The sequence below is a fragment of the Lipotes vexillifer genome, unplaced genomic scaffold (genome assembly GCF_000442215.2).
Source record: "Lipotes vexillifer unplaced genomic scaffold, Lipotes_vexillifer_v1.1 scaffold860, whole genome shotgun sequence".
In the NCBI taxonomy this organism is placed as follows: Eukaryota; Metazoa; Chordata; class Mammalia; order Artiodactyla; family Lipotidae; genus Lipotes; species Lipotes vexillifer.
Genome location: NW_006789568.1, coordinates 1,165,103 through 1,180,747, shown reverse-complemented (window position 1 = coordinate 1,180,747; position 15,645 = coordinate 1,165,103). Strand labels below are relative to the sequence as shown.

Here is a 15,645-nt window from a genome sequence, read left to right as displayed (position 1 = left end):
CCGCCAGGGAATTCCCCTCAAGCACATACTTAAAAACAATCCACCTGAAGCAGTGTAGCCCCAGTGAGCTCCCTAGGTATCGACTGCCAAACTTAACTAGTTGCCAGAGGCTTCTTATTAAGCCAAATTACTTTGCAAAAACAATTAAATGGAAAAGGTAGCTAAGAAAAGCATGCCTTCAGCAATAAAGTTCCACGAAAAAATTAAACATTTTCAAAATGTTTCACCAACAAACATGCAAAGACGTGGATGGACCTAGAGACTGTCATACAGAATGAAGTAAGTCAGAAGAGAACAACAAATATCATACATTAACACATATGTGTGGAATCTAGAAAAAATGGTACAGATGAACTGGTTTGCAAGGCAGAAATAGAGACACAGCTGTAGAGAACAAACCTGTGGACACCAAGGGGGGAAAGGCGGGAAGGGGAGGGGGGCGGTGGTGGTGGGATGAATTGGGAGATTGGAATTGACATATATACACTAATATGCATAAAATAGATAACTAATGAGAACCTGCTGTATAAAAATAAATAAATAAAATACATATATGCAAAAAAACAAACAAACATGCAAACATGTACTCTCATCCTTTCAAGAGTTTATATTATGTGCTTCTTTTCACAGGATAAGAGAGAAGTAAAATGTTAATTTTTCTCAAAGGAGGTAACAGCAAACTGGCTTGGAAAGCCACCACTCAAAATTTTCTACTAGAGACAGTTGATGTGATGCTCAACAGACTGCAGGTGATTACTATGATATTTTAAATAAAGATAAAATTAGCACTGCAAATTCACCACCACACTCACAGAATGGGATTTCATATACTCAGTATTTTTTTTTACAGTTTCCAATTACAAACCATTAGAGATCTTTAGAACAGTCTTTCTGTTCAATTTCCAATTTAGCCACAGGCTAGCAGCAATGGCCTGCACACTTTGCCAAACCTGACCCACCCTAGTCCCTAAGGAATAGCTACCATGCCAGCCACAAAGACAGTTCATAACAACCTTCTCAGAGAAATAAGAAGACGCAACCAGTAAATAAAGAGTGAACAACTGAAGTGTAGCACAACATCATCAATTGCCTTCTGCAATTTATAAAGTAATGGGATCTCTCCGACTTCTCTACAATGAAAATAAAGCTGTCTAGAGGTCATCCGAACCCATCATCACGTGTCAAAACGTATGCAATCAGATGCCTCTTTCAGAAGCAGCTACACCACTCTTAGCTTAGAGAGTTAAGAGGGTAAGATGTTGGTACTGTCATGTTTCTACCCCAGAAACGAAGAGAAGCAGGGCTGAACTGAACCTCGAACAATACACAAATCTACAGATACTGAATCACAACTCAGCTCTTACTTGATTCATTCAGAAGCCTGCATCTACTGCAGCATCTCTTATTTTAAAGATACTTGAGGCCAGAAACTATCAAACTCTTAGAGGAAAACATAGGCAGAACACTTTATGACATAAATCACAGCAAGATCCTTTTGGACCCACCTCCTAGAGAAATGGAAATAAGAACAAAAATAAACAAATGGGACCTAATGAAACTTCAAAGCTTTTGCACAGCAAAGGAAACCATAAACAAGACCAAAAGACAACCCTCAGAATGGGAGAAAATATTTGCAAATGAAGCAACTGACAAAGGATTAATCTCCAAAATTTATAAGCAGCTCATGCAGCTCAATAACAAAAAAACAAACAACCCAATCCAAAAATGGGCAGAAGACCTAAATAGACATTTCTCCAAAGAAGATATACAGACTGCCAACAAACACATGAAAGAATGCTCAACATCATTAATCATTAGAGAAATGCAAATCAAAACTACAATGAGATATCATCTCACACCAGTCAGAATGGCCATCATCAAAAAATCTAGAAACAATAAATGCTGGAGAGGGTGTGGAGAAAAGGGAACACTCTTGCACTGCTGGTGGGAATGTGAATTGGTTCAGCCACTATGGAGAACAGTATGTCCTTATAAAACTACAAATAGAACTACCATATGACCCAGCAATCCCACTACTGGGCATATACCCTGAGAAAACCATAATTCAAAAAGAGTCAGGATTTCCCTGGTGGCTCAGTGGTTGAGAGTCCGCCTGCCGATGCAGGGGACACGGGTTCGTGCCCTGGTCCAGGAAGATCCCACATGCGGCAGAGCGGCTGTGCCCGTGAGCCATGGCCACTGAGCCTGCACGTCCGGAGCCTGTTGCTCCACAACGGGAGAGGCCACAACAGTGAGAGGCCCACGTACCGCAAAAAACACAAAACAAAACAAAAAGAGTCATGTACCAAAATGTTCACTGCAGCTCTATTTACAATAGGCCGGAGATGGAAACAACCTAAGTGTCCATCATCGGATGAATGGATAAAGAAGATGTAGTACATATATACAATGGAATATTACTCAAGCATAAAAAGAAACGAAATTTGAGCTATTTGTAATGAGGTGGATAGCCCTAGAGTCTGTCATACAGAGTGAAGTAAGTCAGAAAAAGAAAGACAAATACCGTATGCTAACACATATATATGGAATTTAAGAAAAAAAAATGTCATGAAGAATCTAGAGGTAAGACAGGAATAAAGACACAGACCTACTAGAGAATGGACTTGAGGATATGGGGAGGGGGAATGGTAAGGGGTGACAAAGTGAGAGAGAGGCATGGACATATATACACTACCAAACGTAAGGTAGATAGCTAGTGGGAAGCAGCCGCATAGCACAGGGAGATCAGCTCGGTGCTTTGTGACCTGGAGGGGTGGGATAAGGAGGGTGGGATAAGGAGGGTGGGAAAGGGAGGGTGGGAAGGAGGGAGACGCAAGAGGGAAGAGATATGGGAACATATGTATATGTATAACTGATTCACTTTGTTATAAATTAGAAACTAACACACTGTTGTAAAGCAATTATACTCCAATAAAAAAAAAGATACTTGAGGACAGCTCAATATTAAAAGTTTGAGTCAATCCCTCCTAACTTTTTTTTCCAAATTAACAAACTGTAATTGTTTTCCCAAAGATACATTTTTTTTCATATACATCCATCATACACTGTAAACAAAAAAAGCAGTGTACATGAAATAAGAGAAAATAAATAGCATAGGTATTTATAGGAGAAGAAAATCCATAGCATAGGTAAGGAGGCTCTAGTCTGGAGCACAGCTGAGTTTCCAGCAGTATAACCTCTTAACTACTTTTTAAGGCCAAGGAATTCATTCCTTCATTTGAACGCCAGAAGACTTGCTCTACCCATCAGAAAGAATAGAAAAAAAAGAAAAATGGATAATGATCAACCTGTTGGAAATATAAAGGGATCTATGGGTAATCTAACTAAATATTTAGGAGGCAGGAGTGGGGAGGATAGCCCAAGTATACTATGATGGTCAGAACATCCTCCACCGATGGAATAGCTCCCTTTGGACCAGAAATAAATTCCACAGATGTACAAAGAGTGCCTCCCATGATGAGATACACAAAAAAGCTACAGAACTCCTTGCACCAATATAATTCAGAATTGAAACTGTGCTTTTTATAAAAAGCCAGGTTTTTACATCTGGTCCATTTCTCGTCTTTATCTTATTCCCAAATGGGATAAAAAGGCACCTCAATAATATCAATTTATCTTGGTTTTGTGAAAAAGTTACATGGTTTTATTCTTATTTTTATTGAGAACAAGAGAACACTAGCAGGTACACACAGAAATAACATCCCATGTATGTTGAGTTTGTCATAGGAAAATGAATATCAACTTTCTATCAGTAGAAATTATAATAAACCTAAATCACGTTCCTCCAAAACAAAGTACTTTTTTATACCTGATGATCAATTCATTGTTTCTAGCCTGTTGACATATGTAGATATTTTAACACAGAAAGTGACACTGTATAAGTTCTCAACTGTTTTTAGAGTCAGTAAGAATAAACCTAAATAATTTCATCAAATCTAGTCTATTTTTGTTTCTCCAAAAACTTTAGAATTTTAAAGTTATGAAGAACATTAGACAATATTTAATCCACCCCTTCATTTTACAATTAAGGAATCTTTCTGTTTCTTATTGTCAGAGCAGAGGCTTTACCTTCTATCAATTCCTATCTTTATTCTCCCTGCTAAAGCAGGGACAGGTAACAGTCAGGCCCTGATTCTGATATCCTACCTTCTAGTCTACCTGTGAGCATTTTTCCAGTTCATACAAGTTCACAGTTGACATGGGCATGAGCTACGTATACTCCGAAATCTAGACCAGTGGTGGGATTTACCTACATGTAATTCATTGCCTGTACTATCTCCCCCTTCAAGTGTTCTCCATAATGCTTCTAAAACCTGAAACTGACCAGAAAATCTACAAAACTAGAATGCAGGATTGTGCCAGTGTCCAACACTGGAGTATCTACAATCACGTACAGCTGGGTCTTGATAGAGCTTCTGTAGTAGAGGTGAGTCATTTAGCACTTTTTCTCCCCCTGAGACAATTTTATTACTCCATCAGTGGCCAGATAAGAGAATGAAAAAGGTATAGAAGTAAGCCAATCCTAATATCACAACTGTGTAAAAAATTCTAAATAGGACATATGCCAGGAATACAATTTCAAGTGGGAGAACAACTTGAGCTTTTGAAACATCAATAACTTTTGCTTTACTTCCTTTAACAAAAAGCCAGATTAAACAGTAGCAACACATCATTTGCAAATTTAAATCACATGAACTTAACTTACAGGAACATAACCAGGCCAACACTTCAGAGGACCTCTGCTCTGGCCCTCCTCCAACCACACCCCTCCTCAACAGGTAAGGAGTTCTCAAGGCTAAATGGATTGTAATCAGCCCCAAGCCCACTTCCAGGGCATATATAAGCACCTTCCCCAGGTCTGTCTTCCCAAACGCAGACCACATCACAGGTGGCACCCCTAGACTTGACAGGTGGCTAATGGGTGGGCATTGCTAAAGGGTACGGGCAGAGCTTGGACATGTGGGATAAGATGCTCACCTAGAGGGCAAGGGCCCTTGCTGAATGGGAGGGAGGAGGCAGGAGGGCAGCAAAGAGGGGACAGCGAGCAAGAACTGGGAAGGGAAGAAGGGCAGGCCAGAGATGGACCCTCTCCACGCTTCAGCATGGAGCTCCAAGGAGTCTGAGAATTCTACATCTGAACCCCAGTACAAGTACATGGAGGTATACTTGGCAAGGAATATATTTTATCTGTCATGAATGTATTTTACTTAACAGTTTGTTAGTCTGATTTATAACTTTTAAATATTTAAGATAAGGTATGTGTGCCTCCATCTGTATTTTGTCCTACGCCATACACTCATTAGGAGCCGGTCTAACAGGGATCTAACTTAGAGAAATTCAATACTGTATACTCAGGAAAGAGAGAAAGCAAGCAGAAAAATTTTCAAAATACTGTATGTAGTTCCACTTATCATTCCCATCGATGAGAGCAAACCTCAGTGTGCAGGGAGGACGATCTGCTCAGTTCCCAAGTACCTCTCAGGGTGAACTCCTTACTGCACTGGGTATGATTCTCGTGCTTAAAAAATCCATGTTTGGGCTTCCCTGGTGGCGCAGTGGTTGAGAGTCCGCCGGCCGATGCAGGGGACACGGGTTCGTGCCCCAGTCTGGGAAGATCCCACATGCCGCAGAGCGGCTGGGCCCGTGAGCCATGGCCGCTGACCCTGCACGTCTGGAGCCTGTGCTCCGCAACGGGAGAGGCCACAGCAGTGAGAGGCCTGTGTACCGCAAAAAAAAAAAAAAACCATGTTTTTCACACAGTGGGGCCCCCTAGTAATAACTGAGCTCCTTCAACTGGTGTGCCAAAGAAGAAACAATCACCCTTTCTAATGTGGAGAAAATGCTGGTTATGCTAGACTTACTGAGAGATGGTTACTCCCTCTCCAACATGGCATATTCCTAAGAGATTTTCATTGGTAATTTTTATGATTATTGAATGTGAATTTCACCTTATGAGCAAACTCTGAAATCTAACACCCACGCAAACTGTGCTTCCGCTGTGTGATGGTATAGCTCCCGCAGCTAAGTTACTACCTCAAATCTGACACTCAATTCTATAATCTAAGCACCAGGGTCAGCAATATATACCATGTTCTGTCACAGGAACAGAAAATGACTAAGAGAGAACAAGGTGACATGTGACATTGTTTATCTAAGCCAGTGGGTAAGACCTAAACTTGAGATACAAATGTGAATCCTTGGCTTCAGGACAAGGGCAAGGGAAAAAAGGACAAAGCTGAGCTTCAGAATAGGTCTTAGGTTATTGAAACAACAACAATAATAATACCTATGAAGTACATGACTGAACTTGTATTCTCATTAAACTTGTCATTTCACAAAATGAAATATGTTAACTGAAATATATGTATTCCATTTCCTCATCTATAAGCCAAAGTTTCTTCTTATAATCTCTTCCACTGTGAAAAATCTAATTCTACGGCTATCCTATTTATGGCATCCTGGAAAAGTTAGGCCAAGAATTTAAGAATACTGCTCTCCCAGCTTTGCACAATCAAACCTTATCCAGAGACCTGCTGCTAATTATATGTCAGAGTGAACTTCCCTTAATGAGAGAGAGCCTATTAAAATGAGTCATGAACCTAAGAAAGACTATAAAGAGCCAATGGTACAAAGCTTTGTACCAAGTCCTATCGCCTGCATAAAAGTGAAGTGAGAAACTCTGACCAGAAAAAAAAAAAAAAAATACACATTATTTTTGGACAAAGTTGCAGAATAGCTCATGCAGTAGATTGAAAGTACACAGCATATTTGTTTAGGAGAGATTAACTTAAATCAGTGAAAAAACCTGTAAATCCTTTTAAGCTATAAACCAAGGGTGTCCAATTACAAGAACTGGTGGGTGTCTGTGTGGGTTCAGCTGCTCCCTGCAGCCTAGTAACAAATGCCATCCCTTTCACTTGAAGTGTGATTTTTAAGATTGGCAGAAGGGGCTGTTAACCAAAGGAAAAGTTTATTTATTTAAATTTGAAACAAATTCTTGCCCATCCTCAATTTTGTTTTACTACTCTGTTTTTTAGTTAGAATATATGATTTCAGTTTTACAGCACATCTAAAAAATTAAATGTGACATTAGGTTTATTGTAAAGTTATTGAACTCACCGGGGAAGGAATGAAGGCTTCATGAAACTTCTTGGGATTAATTCTCAATACACCCTTTAAAATAAAAAATAAAATCTGTGAAAATTTAACTAGTTACACACTTACAATCTTTCCATACATATGTTACTAGTCAATACAAAGTTTAAAATTAATTAAACAATTCGATCTAGGAAACAAGTTAGATGTATGAGAACTATTCATTAAATGCATGAAATATGATTTATACTGATGTCTGTATCACAGAGTTCCATCAAACACTAAAAGCTCACACAGGGCTTCCCTGGTGGCGCAGTGCTTGAGGGTCCGCCTGCCGATGCGGGGGACGCGGGTTCGTGCCCCGTTTCGGGAGGATCCCGCGTGCCGCGGAGCGGCTGGGCCCGTGAGCCATGGCCGCTGGGCCTGCGCGTCCGGAGCCTGTGCTCCGCAAATGGGGGAGGCCGCAACAGTGAGAGGCCCGCATAACGCAAGGAAAAAAAAAAAAAAAAAAAAAAAAAAGCTCACACAGGCACCTTGCAGTGAATGGGCAGAGGTGAGAAGCAACAGAGATTGGCGTGGAGTGGGAAAGTGGCAACTATTGGGATTTTATGTGCCCTTATATGCTAGTCTTCAAATATAAACCTTTACTTTAAGAACAAGGTTACGGGGGATTATGCCTCACTATACAATGGCCTTTTTTTATTCTACAAGACCTTCCCACAATTGCTTGCTTCTGTGACAATTTTCAAAGTGATACAGGTTGACTTCCAGGTTGAATACTTAGTCTCGAGGGGCTGGATACATATTTTTTACTCTGGCCCCTCTGCAGAGCTGAATGAGTCAATAATTCAAAAGGGTCTAGAACCAGCTCTTAATGTAAGTGGGAATCCTGGCTCCAACAGCCAGGCCACCCAGTCTGCCTTCAACTTCACGTCAGTCCAGCACCAAGTCAGGGTCTGCCTCTATTTACGCACAGGGGTGCAGGTGGGGCCGTCTTCAACAGCAGTTCAGTATTTTAGGCTCTTGCAGGAAGCTGTAACCCTCCCCACTTACAGCTGCATCTGAAGGCCACTGGAACACATGGATGGAGGCAGTTATTTTCCTAAGAGTCAGACTCAAAGGGTGTCTTGAGAAAGTGTTTTAAATAACATCTCTCCCCTAAAATACTGAAAGACTCAAAGATACACAATTAATAAAATAGGTGAGGGCAGAAAATAAAGCAGAAAATAATTCTTTCTTTCACTGGTACACGAGGTTTAAATTACAAATTTCCATGCAACAGTTTATATTACTGTTAAATCCCACACAGACTACTATATATCCTCATTCAGTCCTTAATTTAATAATTATTTACTGAATTCTGATTATGTGCCAGACCCTGAGACAGACAATGTGGGAGAGTGAGAACCAAGCTCAGTCTTTGTTTATAAAGTAAAACATGAAGAACGCCACAAGTCAGGGGACAGCTTACTTTCAGCTACAGGAGCACTAGGCAAGGCTCCAGAGATGGTGTCTGACCTGGTCCTTGATGGAGGAGCAAAATTTGAAGATAAATCAGAAAGGAAATACAGGCAAGAGTGATTAACAGGCAAACACTCTTCTACCAGCATATGCTGTATTAGGGTAAGAGACAGAGGGACTGGGAAGTAAGGCAGGCAAAGCTCCCAGAGGCCAGTCCCTTTTTTATGAATGTCACTGCAATTTCACTTTTAGGGCAGCTGTTTCTTGTTGGGAGAGGGAGGAAAAGGCTTATTATATTTATCCTCAATATTCATCCACTCACTCAACAAATATCTCCTGACAATTAGCATGACAGGCACTATGCTAAGTGATGGGGCCACAATGGAGAGAGAGTAATAATAGATAGGCTCTACCCTCAGCTTACAGTCTAGTGAGAGGAAATAAACACTCCAAATAAATAAAAGTAAACTCACTGATTTTTTAAAATTCATTTTCTGACCCAAGTTTCTCTTTTTCCAGCTGCTAATCTTCTATCCTCCCTTCAAGCTCAGTGAATGGTTAGTACATGAAGAATTACAGAGATGAGAATATGCTTTGAAAGTACCTTTAAGTACAGAGCACTCAGAGATGCCACAGCTGGACTCAGGGGAAAGAAACAGGTTGCTCAGGGCTGTAACTTGCTCTATTTTGTTTGTCTGTGTGTTTTTTTTTAATTGAGATATGTTTGATGTACAATGTTATATAAGTTACAGGTATATAACCGTGATTTGCAATTTTTAAAGGTTATATACTCGATGTATAGTTATTATAAAATATCTCGACTCTATTGAAAAGAACAACTACTGGGCTTCCCTGGTGGCACAGTGGTTGGGAGTCCACCTGCTGATGCAGAGGACACGGGTTCGTGCCCCGGTCCGGGAAGATCCCACATGCCGCGGAGCGGCTGGGCCCGTGGGCCATGGCCGCCGGGCCTGCGTGTCCGGAGCCTGTGCTCCGCAACGGGAGAGGCCACAACAGTGAGAGGCCCGCGTACCGCAAAAAAAAAGAAAAGTCAAGTGTGGGCTCAAATTCAGCAGATTCACAAAGAACACACCTGGACAGTTTCAAGAATCTTCAGATTGTCCAGCAGTACTGCATAGCTCCTCAACAAAGCTACTCATTTCACAATAATTAAAAGAAAACCCCCCAAAAAAAAAAAAAAAAAAAAAAAGAACAACTATTAAAAGGACCAAAAAGATTCTATTCTCGATTGTCTATCCCACACTTCCTGATATATAAAAGCACACAAGAAGGGACACATGCCTTGTTCAAGAAAAATGTTTGCAATTTGACTGGAGCATACTCTTAAGAATTGGACCTCAGGAACAGATCCCCTGAGAGTACAGATCACACTAAGAAAGAAAAATCTCTAGCAGAGTCCACAGAAGAACATGGTCATCCCCACAGCCTGAAGAAGCTGTGAGGAAAGCAACTCAAGAAATGGCCTTGTAACTGAAAGAGCCTTCTAGCAGATGTCTTGTCTTACTCACCTACATACATAAGTCCAGAATTTCCATTTCCATATTTCTATGACCATCGCCTAATCTGCCCCAAACCCTCATCTCTCATTTTCCTCCTCAACCCTTTCCTATGCCTGAAACTAGTGGCTCCAAATCCTCCATCTCTTTTCTGAAAGCTCTGGTGCCTCCTTGCCTCCACTGAAACCTGATGTGACCAGTTCCCTTCAAGTGCTCTCAAAGGGGGCCGATTTTCTCTCTCCTATCCCATATAGCTCAGGGACGAGAAGAAGAATGTTTCCCCCCTGCTTCCCCACTACAGCTTTAAAAATTCTCCCATTCTCTATCAAAATCCCCAGATACTTAGAAGTTCATGTCACCAGCTCCTGCTACACCTCCTTGGTGCTGGCATCTTCAAACCTTCTGATCATACCCCTAATTTACTACTGTTGCTTTACAACAAATGCTAAAGAAACTTCTCTAGGTGGTAAACACAAGAGAAGAAAAAGACCCACAAAAACAAACCCAAAACAATTAAGAAAATGGTAATAGGAACATACATACTGATAACAACCTTGAATGTAAGTGGATTAAATGCCCCAACCAAAAGACACAGACTGGCTGAAGGGATATAAAAACAAGACCCATCTATATGCTGTCTACAAGAGACCCACTTCAGACCTAGGGGCACATACAGACTGAAAGTGAAGGGATGGAAAAAAGATATTCCATGTAAATGAAAATCAAAAGAAAGCTGGAGTATCAACACTTGTATCAGATTTTTAAAATAAAGACTGTTACAAGAGATAAGGAAGGGACTTCCCTGGTGGTGCAGTGGTTAAGAATCTGCCTGCCAATGCAGGGGACACGGGGTTCGAGCCCTGGTCCGGGAAGATCCCACATGCCACGGAGCAACTAAGCCAGTGCACCACAACTACTGAGCCTGGAGCTAAAGCCCGCGAGCCACAGCTACTGAAGCCCGTGCACCTAGAGCCCATGCTCCTCAGCAAGAGAAGCCACCGCAATGAGAAGCCCGTGCACCACAATAAAGAGCAGCCCCTGCTTGCCACAACTAGAGAAAGCCCGCGCGCAGCAACGAAGACCCAACGGTCAAAAATAAAAAATATAAATAAATAAATTTATAAAAAAAAGAGATAAGGAGGGACATGACATAATGATCAAAGGATCAACCCAAGAAGAAGATATAACAATTATAAACGTTTATGCACCCAACATGTGAGCACCTCAATACATAAGGCAAATGCTAACAACCATAAACAGAGGAACCGACAGTAACACAATTAACAGTAGGGGACTTTAACACCCCACTTCACTAATGGACAGATTATCCAAACAGAAAATAAATAAGGAAACACAAGCTTTAAATGACACAACAGACCAGATAGATTTAACTGATATTTATATAACATTCCACCCAAAAGTGGCAGAATACACTTTCTTCTCAAGTGCACATGGAACATTCTCCAGGATAGATCACATCTTGGGTCACAAATCAAGCCTTGGAAAATTTAAGAAAACTGAAATCGTATCAAGCATCTTTTCTGACCACAACGCTATGAGATTGGAAATCAATTACAGGAAAAAAACTGTAAAAAACACAAATACCTGGAGGCTAAACAGTGCGCTACTAAATAACCAAGAGATCACTGAAGAAATCAAAGAAGAAATTTAAAAATACATAGAGAAAAATGACAGAGAAAACATGACAACCCAAAACCTATGGGACACAGCAAAAGCAGTTCTAAGAGGGAAGTTTATAGCAATTCAATCTCAGCTCAAGAAACAAGAAAAATCTCAAATAAACAATCTAACCCTACACTTAAAACAACTAGAGAAAGAATAACAAAGAAAACCCAAAATCAGCAGAAGGAAAGAAATCGTAACAATCAGAGCAGAAATAAATGAAATAGAAATGAAGAAAACAATAGCAAAGATCAATAAAACTAAAAGCTGGTTCTTTGAGCAGGTAAACAAAATTGATAAACCATTAGCTAGACTCATCAAGAAAAATAGGGAGAGGACTCAATTCAATAAAATTAGAAATGAAAAAGGAAAAAATCACAATTGAGACTGCAGAAATACAAAGGATTATAAGAGACTACTACAAACAACTATACGCCAATAAAACGGACAACCACGAAGAAATGGATAAATTCTTGGAAAGGTACAATTTTCCAAGACTGAACCAGGAAGAATTAGAAAATATAAACAGACCTATCACAAGTAATGAAATTGAAACCATAATTACAAATCTTCCAACAAACAAAAGTCCAGGACCAGATGGCTTCACAGGTGAATTCTATCATACATTTAGAGAGGAGCTAACACTCATCCTTCTCAAACTCTTCCAAAAAATTGCAGAGGGAGAAACACCTCAAATTCATTCTACAAGGCCACCATCACCCTGATACCAAAGCTGGAAAAAGATAACACAAAAAAAGAAAATTAGGGATTCCCTGGTGGCGCAGTGGTTGAGAGTCCGCCTGCCGATGCAGGGGACACGGGTTCGTGCCCCGGTCCAGGAAGATCCCACGTGCCATGGAGCGGCTGGGCCCGTGAGCCATGGCCGCTGAGCCTGCACATCCGGAGTCTGTGCTCCGCAACGGGAGAGGCCACAGCAGTGAGAGGCCCGCATACAGCAAAAAAAAAAAAAAAAGAAAAAAGAAAATTATAGACCAATATCACTGATGAACATAGATGCAAAACTCCTGAACAAAATACTAGCAAACAGAATCCAACAACACATTAAAAAGATCAGACGCCATGATCAAGTGGAATTTATCCCAGGGATACAAGGATTCTTCAATATATGCAAATCAATCAATGGGATACACCACTAACAAATTAAGAAATAAAAACCATATGATCATCTTAATAGATGCAGAAAAAGCTTTTGACAAAATTCAACACCCATTTATGATAAAAACTCTGCAGAAAATGGACATAGAGGGAACCTACCTCAACATAATAAAGGCCATATATGACAAACCCACAGCAAGCATCACACTCAATGGTGAAAAACTGAAAGCATTTCCACTAAGATCAGGAACAAGACAAGGATGTCCACTCTCACCACTCTTATTCAACATAGTTTTGGAAGTCCTAGCCACAGCAATCAGAGAAGAAAAAGAAATAAAAAGAATACAAATTGGAAAAGAAGAAGTAAAACTGTCACTGTTTGTAGATGACATGATACTATACATAGAAAACCCTAAAGATGCCACCAAAAAACTACTAGAACTAATCAATGAATTTGGTAGGGTTTCAGGATACAAAATGAAATCTCTGGCATTCCTATACACCAACAACAAAAAATCAGAAAGAGAAATTAAGGAAACACTCCCATTTACCACTGCAACAAAAAGAATAAAATACATAGGAACAAACCTGCCTAAAGAGGCAAAAGAGTTGTACTCAGAAAACTATAAAACAGTGATGAAAGAAATCAAAAATGACACAAGCAGATGGAGAAGTATGCCACACTCTTGGATTGAAAGAATCAATATTGTGAAAATGACTATACTGCCCAAAGCAATCTACAGATTCAATGCAATCCCTATCAAACTACCAATGGCATTCTTCACAGAATTAGAGCAAAAAATTTTACAATTCGTATGGAAACACAAAAGACCCCAAATAGCTAAAGCAAACTTGAGAAAGAAAAACGGAGCTGGAGGAATCAGGCTCCCCAACTTCAAACTACACCACAAAACTACAGTAATCAAGACAATATGGTACTGGCACAGAAAAAGAAATATAGATCAATGGTACAGGACAGAATGCCCAGAGATAAACCCACGCACATATGGGCACCTAATTTATGACAAAGGAGGCAAGAACATACAATGGAGGAAAGACAGCCTCCTCAACAAGTGGTGCTGGAAAAACTGGACAGCTACATGTAAAAGAATGAAATTAGAACACTACCTAACACCATACACAAAAATAAACTCCAGGGCTTCCCTGGTGGCGCAGCGGTTGAGAGTCCACCTGCTGATGCAGGGGACACAGGTTCATGCCTTGGTCCAGGAAGATCCCACATGCCGCGGAGCGGCTGGGCCCGTGAGCCATGGCCGCTGAGCCTGCGCGTCCGGAGCCTGTGCTCCACAACGGGAGAGGCCACAACAGTGAGAGGCCCACATACCACAAAAAAAAATAATAATAATAATAAAAATAAACCCCAAATGGATTAAAGACTTAAATGTAAGACCAGACACTATAAAACTCTTGGAGGAAAACATAGGAAAAACACCCTTTGACATAAACCACAGCAAGATCTTTATTGACCCACCTCCTAGAGTAACGGAAATAAAAACAAAAATAAACAAATGGGACTTAATTAAACTTAAAAGCTTTTGCATAGCAAAGGAAACCATAAACAAGACAAAAAGACAACCCTCAGAAAAGGAGAAAATATTTGCAAATGAAACAAGAGACAAAGGATTAATCTCCAAAATATACAAATAGCTCATGCATCTCAGTGTCAAAAAACAAACAATCCAATCAAAAAATGGGCAGAAGACCTCAATAGACATTTCACCAAGGAAGACACAGATGGCCAAGAGGCACATGAAAAGATGCTCAACATCACTAATTATTAGAGAAATGCAAATCAAAACTACAATGAGGTATCACCTCACACCAGTCAGAATGGCCATCATCAAAAAATCTACAAACAATAAATGCTGGGGAGGGTGTGGAGAAAAGGGAACTCTCATGCACTGTTACTGGGAATGTAAATTGATACAGCCACTATGGAGAACAATATGGAGGTTCCTTAAAAAACTACAAATAGAACTACCGTAGGACCCAGCAATCCCACTACTGGGCCTATACCCTGAGAAAACCATAATTCAAAAAGAGTCATGTATCACAATGTTCACTGCAGCACTATTTACAATAGCCAGGACACGGAACCAACCTAAATGTCCATTGACAGATGAATGGATAAAGAAGATGTGCCACATACATACAGTGGAATATTAGTCATAAAAAGAAACGAAATTGAGATATTTGTAGTGAGGTGGATGGATCTAGAGTCTGTCATACAGAGTGAAGTAAGTCAGAAAGAGAAAAACAAATACCGTATGCTAAAGCATATATAATGGAATCGAAAAAAAAAATGGTACTGATGCAACTAGTTGCAGGGCAGGAATAAAGAGGTAGACATAGCGAATGGACTTGAGGACATCGGGTGGGATGGGGAAGCTGGGGCAAAGTGAGAGTAGCATTGACATATATACACTACCGAATGTAAAATAGTTGGCTGGTGGGAAGCAGCAGCATAGCACAGGGAGATCGGCTCGGTGCTCTGCGATGACCTAGAGGGGTGGGATAGTGAGGATGGGAGGGAGGCTCAAGAGGGAGGGGATATGGGGACACGTGTATGCATATGGCTGATTTGCTTTGCTGTGCAACAGAAACTAACACAGTACTGTGAAGCAATTATACTCCAATAAAGATCTATTAAAAAATAAGTAAATAGGGCTTCCCCGGTGGCGCAGTGGTTGAGAGTCCGTCTGCCGATGCAGGGGACACAGGTTCGTGCCCC

General features: G+C 40.5%; 1 protein-coding gene across 1 annotated transcript in view; it reads right to left on the bottom strand.

The window, feature by feature from the left end:
* DIS3L2 (DIS3 like 3'-5' exoribonuclease 2) overlaps positions 1–15,645 on the bottom strand; it is a 382,925-nt gene that overhangs the window by 312,533 nt on the left and 54,747 nt on the right. Inside the window, exon 4 of the mRNA XM_007462755.1 lies at positions 7,141–7,194. Within this exon, the coding sequence (XP_007462817.1) occupies positions 7,141–7,194 (54 nt within the window). The remainder of the gene's footprint in view (positions 1–7,140; positions 7,195–15,645) is intronic.